This window comes from Cucurbitaria berberidis (genome assembly GCF_010015615.1).
Source record: "Cucurbitaria berberidis CBS 394.84 unplaced genomic scaffold K460scaffold_6, whole genome shotgun sequence".
NCBI classification, from domain to species: Eukaryota; Fungi; Ascomycota; class Dothideomycetes; order Pleosporales; family Cucurbitariaceae; genus Cucurbitaria; species Cucurbitaria berberidis.
Window position 1 is genome coordinate 540099 of NW_024468940.1, and position 12259 is coordinate 552357.

The 12259-nt window shown below is 51.6% G+C and overlaps 9 protein-coding genes across 9 annotated transcripts; 5 read left to right on the forward strand and 4 right to left on the reverse strand.

Moving 5' to 3' along the window:
• Positions 1 to 755: 755 nt before the first annotated feature.
• Positions 756 to 3380, forward strand: K460DRAFT_294389 (uncharacterized protein; the record flags this gene model as incomplete). The annotated part of the gene is made up of 4 exons (XM_040929487.1): positions 756 to 1303; positions 1730 to 1986; positions 2166 to 2814; positions 2873 to 3380. The coding sequence occupies 4 exons, from the start codon at positions 756 to 758 to the stop codon at positions 3378 to 3380; spliced, it is 1962 nt and encodes a 653-aa protein (XP_040783366.1).
• Positions 3381 to 4158: 778 nt separating this feature from the next.
• Positions 4159 to 5124, reverse strand: K460DRAFT_370782 (uncharacterized protein). The gene is made up of 3 exons (XM_040934224.1): positions 5050 to 5124; positions 4554 to 4964; positions 4159 to 4494 (listed from the first exon to the last, which is right to left on the reverse strand). The coding sequence occupies exons 1-3, from the start codon at positions 5054 to 5056 to the stop codon at positions 4442 to 4444; spliced, it is 471 nt and encodes a 156-aa protein (XP_040783367.1). The 5' UTR covers positions 5057 to 5124; the 3' UTR covers positions 4159 to 4441.
• Positions 5125 to 5339: 215 nt separating this feature from the next.
• On the forward strand, positions 5340 to 6232 carry K460DRAFT_295842 (uncharacterized protein; the record flags this gene model as incomplete). Its single annotated transcript, XM_040929589.1, has 3 exons — positions 5340 to 5402; positions 5452 to 5561; positions 5617 to 6232. 3 exons carry the CDS (start codon positions 5340 to 5342, stop codon positions 6230 to 6232), a joined length of 789 nt encoding a protein of 262 aa, XP_040783368.1.
• Positions 6233 to 6317: 85 nt separating this feature from the next.
• K460DRAFT_192747 (uncharacterized protein) lies at positions 6318 to 7259 on the forward strand. The gene has a single exon (XM_040927133.1). The coding sequence runs from the start codon at positions 6402 to 6404 to the stop codon at positions 7014 to 7016; it is 615 nt and encodes a 204-aa protein (XP_040783369.1). The 5' UTR covers positions 6318 to 6401; the 3' UTR covers positions 7017 to 7259.
• Positions 7244 to 7982, reverse strand: K460DRAFT_370785 (uncharacterized protein). Its single transcript, XM_040934225.1, has one exon. It carries the CDS (start codon positions 7938 to 7940, stop codon positions 7503 to 7505), a length of 438 nt encoding a protein of 145 aa, XP_040783370.1. The 5' UTR covers positions 7941 to 7982; the 3' UTR covers positions 7244 to 7502.
• Positions 7791 to 8471, forward strand: K460DRAFT_370787 (uncharacterized protein). The gene is made up of 2 exons (XM_040934226.1): positions 7791 to 8108; positions 8172 to 8471. Exons 1-2 carry the CDS (start codon positions 8038 to 8040, stop codon positions 8359 to 8361), a joined length of 261 nt encoding a protein of 86 aa, XP_040783371.1. The 5' UTR covers positions 7791 to 8037; the 3' UTR covers positions 8362 to 8471.
• K460DRAFT_192824 (uncharacterized protein) lies at positions 8231 to 9166 on the forward strand. The gene is made up of 2 exons (XM_040927134.1): positions 8231 to 8364; positions 8518 to 9166. Exon 2 carries the CDS (start codon positions 8673 to 8675, stop codon positions 9090 to 9092), a length of 420 nt encoding a protein of 139 aa, XP_040783372.1. The 5' UTR covers positions 8231 to 8364; positions 8518 to 8672; the 3' UTR covers positions 9093 to 9166.
• Positions 9167 to 10951: 1785 nt separating this feature from the next.
• Positions 10952 to 11384, reverse strand: K460DRAFT_192713 (uncharacterized protein). The gene has a single exon (XM_040927130.1). It carries the CDS (start codon positions 11258 to 11260, stop codon positions 11012 to 11014), a length of 249 nt encoding a protein of 82 aa, XP_040783373.1. The 5' UTR covers positions 11261 to 11384; the 3' UTR covers positions 10952 to 11011.
• On the reverse strand, positions 11385 to 12197 carry K460DRAFT_192714 (uncharacterized protein). The gene has a single exon (XM_040927131.1). The coding sequence runs from the start codon at positions 12016 to 12018 to the stop codon at positions 11509 to 11511; it is 510 nt and encodes a 169-aa protein (XP_040783374.1). The 5' UTR covers positions 12019 to 12197; the 3' UTR covers positions 11385 to 11508.
• Positions 12198 to 12259: the final 62 nt, after the last annotated feature.

Here is a 12259-nt window from a genome sequence, read left to right on the forward strand (position 1 = left end):
TAGTTAGTCTAACCGCATCCGCGACTGCACTTTGGACTGGGCGAAGCGCTCTGAGACAGTAGTGGATTGCTCCGCCGCACGCCTCGACGACTCCGAGTCTACTCCTACTCGCTGCGAGTTGGGGGCGCTTCTCTTGTTCATTTGAGCTGTTGTGGCACGTCGCTGCCGCTGCCGCTGCCGCTTCTCTTACTTACTGTTTGATGCGCTTGCTTGTTTCATTGGTGGGTGAAGAACGGAGACAGCTCTTGGACCTTACCACGACCTGCGCGCCAAAACATACCTAGGTACCCAATACCGCAGGTTACGGTGCCGACACAATATTCTCTACTTCTAACTCTCTCACTCCTCACTTTACACACATTCAACACACTGCGTGAGAGGCCGCCGAGCGTTGGTGGGGGACCAACGAGGCTACCAAGCTACACATGGAGCTGGCCCGAATCTCGCATTTGCCCTTTGCCCTCTCTACTTCTTTCACTGGTTGCCCCCAAGTTCAAATTGATGTCTATCGACCACTTTCTCCACATTAGGCAGACTCCGCTCGAGCTACGTGACCGCAGCGCCAGGAGGAGGCTTTCCCGACAGCAACTTCTTGCTATCACTACTTAATCCTTTGCCCACACCAACGACGGGAAGCAGAATAATATATTCTGACCTCAACTTCAACTTATGTAAAGGTACTAGCAGGATCTAGACCTTCGAGCTGTCTCCCAACGGCATCGCTTGCAACAGCACAAGAAGCCGACAAAAACGCAATGGCTCGATCAGGGGCCGACCTCGGCCACGAAGTTATCGATCTAGTATCTGATAGCGAGGACGATGACCAAGTGGAACCTGCAGACAAGTTGCCCAATCCGGACGACCCTGTTTACAATGTGAACGCGCATTTCGACCTAGAAGACCGCGACACGATCGACCTAACGGCCATCCCAGATATCGATGTGCCGCCATCTGATCCTTTCATGATAGATGACAAAACATCACATTCGAATGAGGATTCCAATGACTGGGGCGGTGATACGCAACTCGTCACCGAAGCCGCGTGCTTGCAGATGGTCCTGGGTGTCTTGCCGGATATCTCCGTCGACCATGCGCTCGAAGTCATTCACCAGAAGACAACAGATGCCACACGTACAATCGCACTGTGCGAGAAAGTTGTCACTCAACTTCTGGACGGCGATGCGTATCCAAAAGAGGTGGACGAGGCGAAGAACAAGAAGAGGAAGAGGGAAGATGATGGCGATTTGAGCGATTATGAGAAGGGTGAACGAGACCCCGAAGCGACCGGATATGAACAACAGGCGTAAGTAAATGTTCGATTCATGTCAGATGGTATTCGTGATTTACTGCCAGTCGAACTGATCTGCACTACCTACCCGGATTCCAGCCCAGAATCTTCAAACACAAGCGTACATATCTGCCTTGTGATTCGACAGCAGGTAGCTACCAGTACAATTCTTGAAGTTTGTGATTACTAGGAGCATTCCAAGTGTGGCATTCAAGTATGACCTTGGATACATGCTGCAAGCGAGTGAAGCGGTCGTTGTTGTCATCCAGACTACGTACCCACGCCAGCAAAGCGCCAGCACCACCTGCAGCGCTGGCTATGGAATCGGGCCCTCATATGACACACGATATTCACTTGCTGCATTTCGCGCTCGGCCTCTACCCCTCTTTGTCTTTACCTTTTCCGCGATCGTTACTTGCTACTAACGTTACCTTCATTCAGATCAGATCTCCTCAAAGACGAGTTTCTCAGCGTGCCTATCCGACATATCACAAACGTCTTAGCACTGAACAAAACTCTTTTCAAAGCCTACGGTGTGCTAGAAGAACAAGTCCGCAACTACCGGCGAGTGGCATCGCCTTTTACAATCACCGGCAAATCACGCATCAAGCGCGACTTCGAACATAAATTGATCGAACGTGGAAGTCAACTTCCGAAAGAGTTAAACGCTGCAAGGAAGAAGATCGAGATCGAGGCTGGTAAGTTTGATTCCTCATAATACACGCAGCATACAAAACCTAGTACTCTAGAGCCACCATTTCAACACGCCTAGTAGTACCGCCAGGTCGATTATAGACATTTAAACTCTTTTTCATGCACCTTTTCGGGGCCTTTGACGGTTATTGTCATAAGATGACTAAATACTAACAACTGCCAGCTAAACGTCGCAAAGCCGACGAGGCTGAACAGGCTGAAGAAGCCAACTTACAACAAGCTCAGATGAACAATGAGATGGGCGAATGCGCATGCTGCTTCAACGACGTACCCCTCAATCGCATGATAAGCTGCAACGGTGACACGGTTCACTTCTATTGCTCAAACTGCCCTCGGCAGCAAATTGAGACCCAAATGGGACAGTCCCGCTACCGTCCAAAGTGTTTTGGAGTTGACGACTGCAATGGTACTTTTTCGCGTCGCTTCCTGCAACAAGTCTTGAGCGAGAAGACATTCGAACGACTGGAGCACATGCAGCAGCTAGAGGATTTGAAAGCAGCAGGGCTTGACTTCCTATCGGAATGCCCCTTTTGTGACTTCAGGATGGAATGTCCTCCAGTCGAGATCGACAAGGAGTTCCGGTGCCAGAACACGAAGTGTGGCAAGACTAGTTGCCGACTGTGCCAGAAAGATTCACACATTCCAATCAGCTGCGAAGAAGCCAAGAAGGACGGTCAGCTCACATTGCGACACATTGTAGAAGAAGCGATGTCTGCCGCCTTGATTCGACAATGCAACAATTGCAAACATCCCTTCATTAAGGACTTTGGCTGCAATAAAATGACTTGCACGCACTGCAAAAACCTTCAATGGTAAGTATCCTAGTCTGTAAGACTAGTCTCTGTGCACGATTGCTGACATAGACATTAGCTATGTTTGCTCCAAGAACGTAACCGACTACAAACACTTCGGCGAGGCACAAGAGGGGAAATGTCCTCTACACGAAAACATCGAAGACCGTCACGAGCAAGAAGTTCAGAGGGCAGCCGATGAGGCCATGGCTAAAGTTCGAGCTGATAACCCTGGTCTCTCCGACGCCGACCTGATGGTCAAAGTGTCGGACCAAGTTAAGCTAGCAGAAGATGCGCGTAAAGTTCGAGCAGGGGCCGATGCAGTTGTCTTCCAACAACGTATGGGGGGTCCCATCCGAGTGCCTCAATTTGTTCCACCAGCAGCTCAGTACGTACGACCACAGCCCTTTGCATTTGCCCGCGTCCCCGATTTCGTTCAGCCCGTTCATCCCATCCAATTTGTCCACCCTGTCGGCTACCTAGGTCCTGCTCCACAACAGCTGCCTTTTCAGTATGTTTATCATCATCCATTTGTACCACCATGTCCACGTTGTCATATGTATCATCCGCCTAACCAATTTTGTTAGACCTCAGGGCTTCGGGGCCATGGACAATATCGGTAGGGTTCAACAATGGATAGGCAACGTAGCCGACCTAAATGCACAGCAGCTCCAACAAGTAGAGCAACGACAGCGACAACGACATTTACAGCGTTTACAGCGTTTACCGCCTCAGCTTCATCAACAGCCTCAACTTCATCAACAGCCTCAAGATGTGCAAGACGTGAATGTACGCCGCCTACGCCAGCAGCGACAGCCACAAGCGAATGCAGAGCTGAATCAAGAGACCGTGAATCGACAGGTAACGACCCCACAGGCAAGGATGCAACAGGCAATCAACCGGACACAGCATAATGAAGTGCAGAGGCTTGAGAATGGGCGAAATGGTATCGATGCCCTGCAGGCACCGGACGAAGGGCAGAATCTGAGGCAAGAAAGGAGGATTCTCGCCCTACAAAGGTTAAATGCGCACCAGGCCCTCCTAGAAAGGCAGCATGCTCTTACGAAAATAGGGTATCCGCCGAACAGGAGGTGACGAGCGTCATTTTGGCAGCGTTCAACAGTTACGACTTTTCACAATTTCAGCATCCTCCAGCCCTCTTTCTATGTAACTAATGGGGCATGACATTGACATTTACTTTTTCACTGTCATAGGCATTTTATTTCATTCTATTTTGGAGGATATAGGGGACCTTTGATACCCGCAGAGCGTTCGGCTCCATCGCGTGCTTTCCAACGCGAATACACGTTTATCTGCATTATTACTTCCCAAAAGGTCTTCAAAGTCATGGCCATTCACATCAACTATTTTGGCAGTCTTGGTAGTACAATCCACTTTCATTGATACTATCAAGTGTCATGGCATTCATGCGCAGGCAATCGCCTTGGTATGTGCATGGCTATGGCCTCTGGTTTGCATCGTGTAAACTGCAATTCTCTGGCAGTCGCTGCTGGCTGTTCCGAAGTTCTGGCTGTCCAAATCTCTTATGATAGCCATTTCGCTCAGGTATAAGTAGGCCGTATCCATCATGTAACCTTCTTCCTATGTTTGCTGTCCGACTCTTGATGAGCCCTTCACTCAGTCCTGCTCAACGCTTCATCTTTGCCTCCACACTCGCATCCAAGGGATCTCCGTACCTCACTACCAAGTCGTTAGTACCATGTTCACATCTTGTCCTAGCCCGTGTACTCGATACTCACACTTGATCTGACTGCCCTTGTCAACAATGCTCTCCAGCGCCCTGGCCTCGTCCTCCCTCGCCCTCGTGTTCTTCCACTCGTATCCAGGCTGCTCTTCCTGCTTGGACCACTGGTAACCCGTCTCAGCGTCTTGATGACTTCCGCCTAGCATTCCAGCTGTCTGGGCCTGGGATAGCGGACGCTTCCCGTTCGCGTTGACGCCTAGCGTAAGGCTAGCGGGGTCGCGGGGTTGACTCTGGGAATTAGGTGGGGACAGTTCCCTGGAGGCGAGGTTGATCGAGGGATGGTGTGGTGTGGAAGGGTCGGGGTTAGGGTTGGGATTGTGAGATAGAGCCTCGTCGGGGAACATTTCGTCGTCGTCGTTACCGTTGAGCGACGGACTGGAGTGCATGGTGCTGTCGCCGTCCACGTCTGAGTTCAAAGAATCGGGAGTTAGCAGCTGTCGCTTGTGCTTCACCATGGTGGTGGCAGTAGGGATTCAGGGTGAGAAACTTACCAGACATTTTGACGGTACCTTAAGAGCAGGATTGAGCGGCGGTGAAGTGTTTGTGTCCAGCTTGGTGACGCGGGAGGCAGCAGTGAAAGTCAAAGCGCTACCTAATCGCGGGTTGTTGTTTTAGCTCCCGCTGCAGGTGCGCTTCGACCACGGAGCGGCAGTGAACCCTCGATAATTTGGCGAGCTGAGAGGGAGACATTGTTACCCGCCAACCCTCTTCGCACTTTATAGGCACCTTTTGGGCCACGAGTATTGCTCAGTATCTCAGAACACCCACAGAGAGACGTGAGATGCCCCCTAAGAAAGGCGCCCTTGCGGACGCGTGGGATGACGACTGGGAATCCATTGCCGATGTACAACTGCCCCTCCACTTCGTCGCGCAACTGCTCATTTTTTCCACAGAAAGAAGACGACAGGCCAGATGGAAACCAGCCTGAGCCCGAGCCCAAACTGACCAAGGCTCAACTCAAAGCCAGACACGCCGAACTGAATAAGCAGATCTGGGAGTCGGCGTACGTCTCCAAACTATTGCTTCGAGGCTGAAAGCTAACCACTTGCTCGACAAAGCGAGAACCCAGAACCTCAGTGGTATCCCCAAGCACGCAACCCCATCCCCGTTGAACCGACCTTCAAGCCCAAAGTCACAATGCTCGCGCGCAAGCCCGCCCCGCAACTCCTCTCCCGTAATATGGCAGGCATGAGCCTCGACGACGACGACAGCGAAGAAGAGCGCCAAAAGAAGGCGGCTGCAGACTTTGAAGAACGCAAAGCCCGTGCCCAGCGCGAACGAGCAGAGAAAGAGCGTAAATATGCAGAAGCCCGTGAGAGAATCTTTGGTTCACCTGCTACCTCTGCCACAGAAGACTCGCGCAGTAACTCGCCGGGCAAGGCTACACGCGGAAAGGGACGAGGGCGCGCTGGTAGGGACAGTCAGCCGAGATCGAGCAACGAGCAATCACCGGCAAGAGCGGCGGCGGCGGCTCCAGCTCGCCAGCTTTTCGATCCAACGTACGCGCCGAAGCCGGGGAGTGTGTATATCCAGAAAAAAGAAGCTGGTTCAAGTCGGCCCGCTACGCCGAATGGGCAGGAAAAGCCTATTCGTCAGCCTCAGGGGCCTGCACGGGGTGGTGGGCGTGGTTTTGGGTTGAGGGGAGGTGGGGTACAGGCAGGTCCGTCATCATGAGCTCTCTAGAGCTCTGTGATATGGTCGTGGTCTTAAGCCCGGGGCAGCAGAGTGTTGCAATGCTCACGGCGGCTCTTGTGTCGCGCACGCTTTGTTTCCCATACTTGTGGTTAATCGGCGTACAGGGTCCGCGTCGAGCGATGGGAGCCTCCACCAAGAACTTTACGTTATGGCTGACGAAGGAGACTGCCATTCGGAGGACTGGAGCACTGATCAAGAGCCGTCAGTCCCACCGAGACAGGAAGTTTCATTGTCGGCAAACTGGTCACGCCGCCCTGTTCGAGACCTAACCGCGGATACATCTTCTGTTGTCACCATGGCTGAGCAAGGATATGTACACCCGGAAGACTGGAGTATATATACTACACCGAAGAGAAATCTCTTGGCCGTGTCAACACTAGGCAACTGGTCTCGCAAACCGGTGCGAGAAATTACCAGCGATACCTTCAAAGTACACACGCTAGCTGAGCAGGGAGGTTTTCATCCAGAAAATTGGAGCACATATACCAAACCGAAGAGAACGCTCCTAACAGCGCCAACATTAAACAACTGGTCTCGTAATCCGATTCGAGAAATCAGAAGCGATACCTTCAAAGTACGCACGCTAGCTGAGCAAGGAGACGTTCACCCCGGAGATTGGAGCACATATCACCCGCTCAGCCCTGAAATACCACCTTCTATGCCGAAAAGCCCACCAGAAGAGAACCCGGGAGTGTACGTGTTCCCTGTTCCGAAGAGTTCAGATATCTTGCTTCGGATCCGACGACGAGCCTGGTCTTGCTGAGGATACTTAATGCCGTGGAAACTTGGGATGCGACGTATTGGCAGTTGGGTTTAGGGGTGAAGCTGGTCTTCTTCAATCGTGGTCTACAGAGGAGCATGGGAGAATGATAGTACAGCTTGTATGCATACCAAGACATCAGAACCGGGTTCTAATTTAGCGCGTATTCTTGTCCCATTGGTTAGGTATGAGCACCTTGCTAAATACAAGCACTATTTGCACAGATTTTTATGCACAGCATGGTCTTTATTTATACTCAGTACAGGTTAAGAGTGCTCATCGCGTCAGGTCGAGATTATGGCTATTCAGCTTCAAAATAAGCTCCAAGCTAGTAGGTGGAAGTCAGGTACACAGAAAGGATACATAGCATATGAGGAGTCTCATACCCAACTTTTCAGATAGAGACAACGCGCACATCATAAAATTGCAACCATAGTAAAAGTCCATCAATACCACAAGATCCTCCCTCTCCTCCTCACCCACCCCCATCTACACCCCACCGAAGTCCCAAAACACACCACCCCACGCCTTCCTCTCAAACCACTCCTCATCCCTAGTCTTTACAGCCTCCCTACCCTGGACGCGCGCAGCTATCTCCAGTATCCTTATCCGCGCTTCCACAGTCTTCATAATCATATGTTCAAGGCACAAGATGCGGGACGTGGCCCAGACAGCAGTCAGACACACGCCGGTGAAGAGGATGATTGCACCGGGTAAAAGGCCTTCTTCAGATTGGAAGAGGGCGTATGTGTCGATGAAGAGGAGGAGGGGTATTGCGCTGTGGGTTGGGGTGAGTAAGGGGGCCAAGTTGAGCTGTCGTTTAGGTAGGAAAGTTGAAGGGAATAGATGTTGGGAATTGAATTTGGAAGAGGGTGTGGAAAAGGCGATTCGATAGCGGAGGAAGAAGTGAAGAGAAGAGAAGAACATGATATGAACGGAAATACAGAGAGAGTACGTACACCGCGGGCCAGATGAACATTTTCCATGACCGCTTCTGCACCAAGATTCCTCTTACTTCCAGTAGATGCTGTTCAATCTCGTGCAGTCCAAGGAGTACATGTCTCCGCACTCGTTCAAGGTGTTCGATAACGACTACTGCATGTTTATCTCCCAGTTAGTTTAATTTGGGTGTGTATGTCTCTTGTGGGCGTTCCTCACCTCGTCTCGGCGCATCGCCGTACTTATCCAGCCGCCGCCTGTACAAATGGAGGTTCAAGACAGTAGCGTACTTCAGCGACGGTATGCGCAGTTGTTGATTGGGCATTGGGATCATCACCGCTCCGTCAAGGAGTGGTGTTTGTTCGGTAGATGGGATGGGCGGCGTCATTGTAAAGGTGGGAGGACGTGAGGCATGCATGTCTATGTGAGAACGCGTTCTAGCTTGCAAAAAGATGAGGGAAAAAGGGTATTTGCAATAACGGGGCATTCATCGTGTTGTTAAATGATGTTATGGTTTTATAGTGTTGTTTGACGCGGGGATTACTGTGATTTCTGCGGTACTGACCCATCGTGTGGTGGACGATTGTGGTTCAACCACGGTTTGTCGACTATTGCTCACACGGTTGAGGGGTCTTCGATACCCCATCAACTACGCGACGAGTGCATGCATCCATATTGCATCACCATCATCTTTGAGCTACCATGGACGTAGATTAACATATGACTTTTCAGTCGAGCTCTCTTGACAACTCGAAAGACACGCCGGCATATACTCACTGTGACTGCGATCATAGCTTCTGTCGATGGCAAACCCACGACAATGTCGTTAAACACCTCATCTACTCATTTGGTAGGACAAGCCCCCGCTCAGCCGAAGAGGAAAAAGCTCTTGCCACTTGCAGAAGAGCAGCGGCAGCTGAACCGATTACGATGAAGTGGGCTTCCGTACAACGCCGCTACGGATTGATTGCTCGCCTTCTGCTCTCCGGCTCATTTCCACTCATCTATACGTCTTCTCGCCCAGATGGTTGCCTAGATCGTTTTACCGTCTTCATCATCTGGAGGACTTCTGGATGTTATTCCACCCCCATCGCGATGGTTGTAAGCCTCGTCATCGCTAGTAGCCTGATGTTGAATTAAGCTCTAGGCAGCAGCGAAGATGAGACGAGGGCACCGTCCTTCTGTTAGCCCAGCTGCCTAAATGGGAAGATATCCCGATATACGCGTATGATCGTTGATAAGATGGTCGAACGATGTCATGGTAAATGGTGGCGGGCGGGCGTTCTGCTAGACCATTGGCGCTTGTGAGCAAGCAGTCCCCGAGAAGGCATGCTGGATTGGTTGTGGTTGGAGATGAAGAATCGCATGTGACAAGGGGAAGTGCATTGACGGAACAGAGGAAGAGGCAAAGGAAACGCGTAAAATACGATGGTAAGAATCAGGCGATCGACGATAGCGAGAGGGACTCATACTCGCTGCCTGGACCATATTCGTGGCATCCAGGACGGCTGTTAAGATTGGGCCGTTATATCGCAGAGCCTCAATGCACTTGCAATGCTTGATCCCTGGTCGCATTCAATGCAGGGAATAGTTGCTATGACGCATGAGACTCAACCCACTTGGAAACAGGTCGTCAATGCCCAGCGTGGCAAGGAAGAGCTTGTTGCGTTGTGGCTCGCTAAGCAACAATCTGCACCCTATGGCATGACTCACCGCAAGCTTCATTATATTTGATATCCAAGGATACTGGCGACTCTAGCTCTGCGAGCGGCCTCAGCGATGGCGATTTTTGGGCGAATACGTGAACGATATAGGTTGGAAAGGAGCAGCGGATATGGTCATCTGATGGAACTGGAAGACGTCTGTTGAAGAGTCAACGCTGGAGCGGACGAGTGAGAGAAACGTCAGGTCACCGTTCGACATTATTCGACCATCGTCGATGGTAGTGGGTCGAATCGAATCGAAGAGATGTCCGGCTCGAGTCGCATGTCTCGTCTGAGGCGATGAAGTACGAAGCGAGGCGGATCCGAGAAGATGTTGACGTGTGCCATCAGACATGAGCTCAGGCTTTGCGGATGATTCGAACAGACGAAGTATCGCGGACGCCGATTTTAGCTAGTGATGTAGTGCGCGTTGTTTGCGACGAATTGCTTGTTTTTCTAGGGCGGTGCTCGCCACATAGCAGAACCTATCATCGATTAGCAAGGAGCGTCCATTTTGGCCCAGCCATAATTTCTATTGTATGCTTCATGTGAGCCGGGATGACTCAATGCCAGACGTGCACCGCCACACATCGTCAAAGCTGATACTTGCAATTCCAGTGTATTAATCGAAGGAATGTACGAGCGATTCGTTGGGCTAGGCATATTTTTAGGAGGTAGGTCATGCAGCTAGACAGCTCGCATACGTCCATTGCTGCGCTCAGCCTGCAGTCGTGGCATACTAACGTGGTCTCGCGATGAACCCACCAAGCTGCAGTGTTGTTCTGCGCGCGATAGGGCTGGCGTTGCTGCGCCAAAGCAAGTAGTGCGTCATGTGAGAAGTAACAGAATTCGTTGCATATTTTCTGTCGGTAGACGGCTGACCTGTCTCGAAACCAAACTCGAGGGCCGACCAGACACTTCCCGTCTAGGAAGACTTCACGTACGGCAGGGTGCTTACCAGAGGACTTGATCGAGTACCATATCAGTTCCAGTAGCCATGCCATAGCAACTATGACTTTCGGGCGCGGAGCAACTATGATGGCACCCTGAGGAGTCATAGCAACGCGGTGCGCAGAGGAAACGCAGGATGAGTTGTCTGATAACGAAGTGGAGAACAGGGTGACTTCAAAATTGAAATGTGCGGGCTTCGGTAGGATCGAATGCGCCCGGCGGCAAGGATGCGGCCCAATAGGGATCGAATGCCAGTATCAAAATTCAATGAGAACTGTGTGCCGAGAAATTGCAGGGAGTGTATTCATGGGAGAAATCGAGACAGTGTGTGACCTGGGCGCACGCTTTATGCAAAGCACGGGTAAAGGATGGGTATGAGCCAGTCATGATCAGCGCGAGAGACAATTACGGCGCGAACTTGCTGTTTCGAGCCGTAGTTGCTGCAAGCTGGGAGATCGTATCCATGCAAAAGCGAGTCTTTGCTCTGTTGTCGATAGTCCCCGTCGAATCAGACTGGGGGCGCGGGAGCGGTATGCAGCCGTAGTGGATCTTTTGACGACGGTAGAGAGTGCCTTGGAAGAGGAGTGCAGAGGATGAAAGTAGCGGTAAACAACAGCATGACCCAAACAGCGACCGGGACAATCTGCAAGACATTTGAAAATTTTTCACGGTTGGGAAATTAAACTTCGTACTGTCGTCTGTGTGCGAAAGGAGAGTTCGACAAGAGATCCGAGCGAAACAGTGCGGCTCTGAGGACGTGACAGGGCACTCCCCAGCAACTGTCGTCCATGGCAGGCGAGGCGGGACGACGTTGAATTGGTGGACCTTACCGCTGTTTTGGATGGAAGATGCAGCCAAAGCTATCCGTGTGCCGCGACGACGGCTCTTGTGTAGTGTCACGACTAGGCAAAAGGATAGCGTACCATTTTAGAGCAAGGCAAGTCATTTGTGACGAGCTGAACAAAAGGGAGACATGTCGAATGGTAGGCTACAGACCAAGGATTCCGTCTCTGCTCTCTCGGCAGGCGGGATGTTGGCCGCAGATTTGGCAGTGTACGACACCCATGTGGGAGCATGTACGCCGGTGCCAAAGGGTGCTCGCAGCTGGAAAGCACAGGTAGAGTGGGCCGTTCTTCTGCATCCGCGCTGCAGCGAGCCGCGAGTCCTGCCCAACCTTGGAGGGATTGCCGAGAGTGGAGCTTGGATAGTAAACGAATAGTAAACGAAACGGGCTGAAGACGGTGACGGCGACGGTGACGGCGAGTTGTTGTTCGATTCGATAGCAGGTACAAGAGTGTGGCACAGCAAAGGGGAGGGCGTACAGCGTGGAGCTGCTGAAGCTGCTTTACCGGGCCTCGCGTGGTTTGTGAGAGGCTGTCCAGCTTGGGTAGAGTTATATAGGAGGGGAGCATGTTGTTCCCAATATTACCCACCCAAACAGGACCGAAAATAACAGCCACGGGCAAGGCTACTCGGCCCTCCCTAATGGAAAATGGCAGAGAAGAGAATGACTGCCTTGGCCCCGTCAGGCATCAACAGTGACAGAGGCAAAAGGACAGGTCCCAATCAATCATTTGCAGCGGAGAGGGTCGCGAGCTATTCAGAGTCAGAGGCCTTCTGGGAGCATCGCAGCAGTCATCGGGGGCTAGCTTC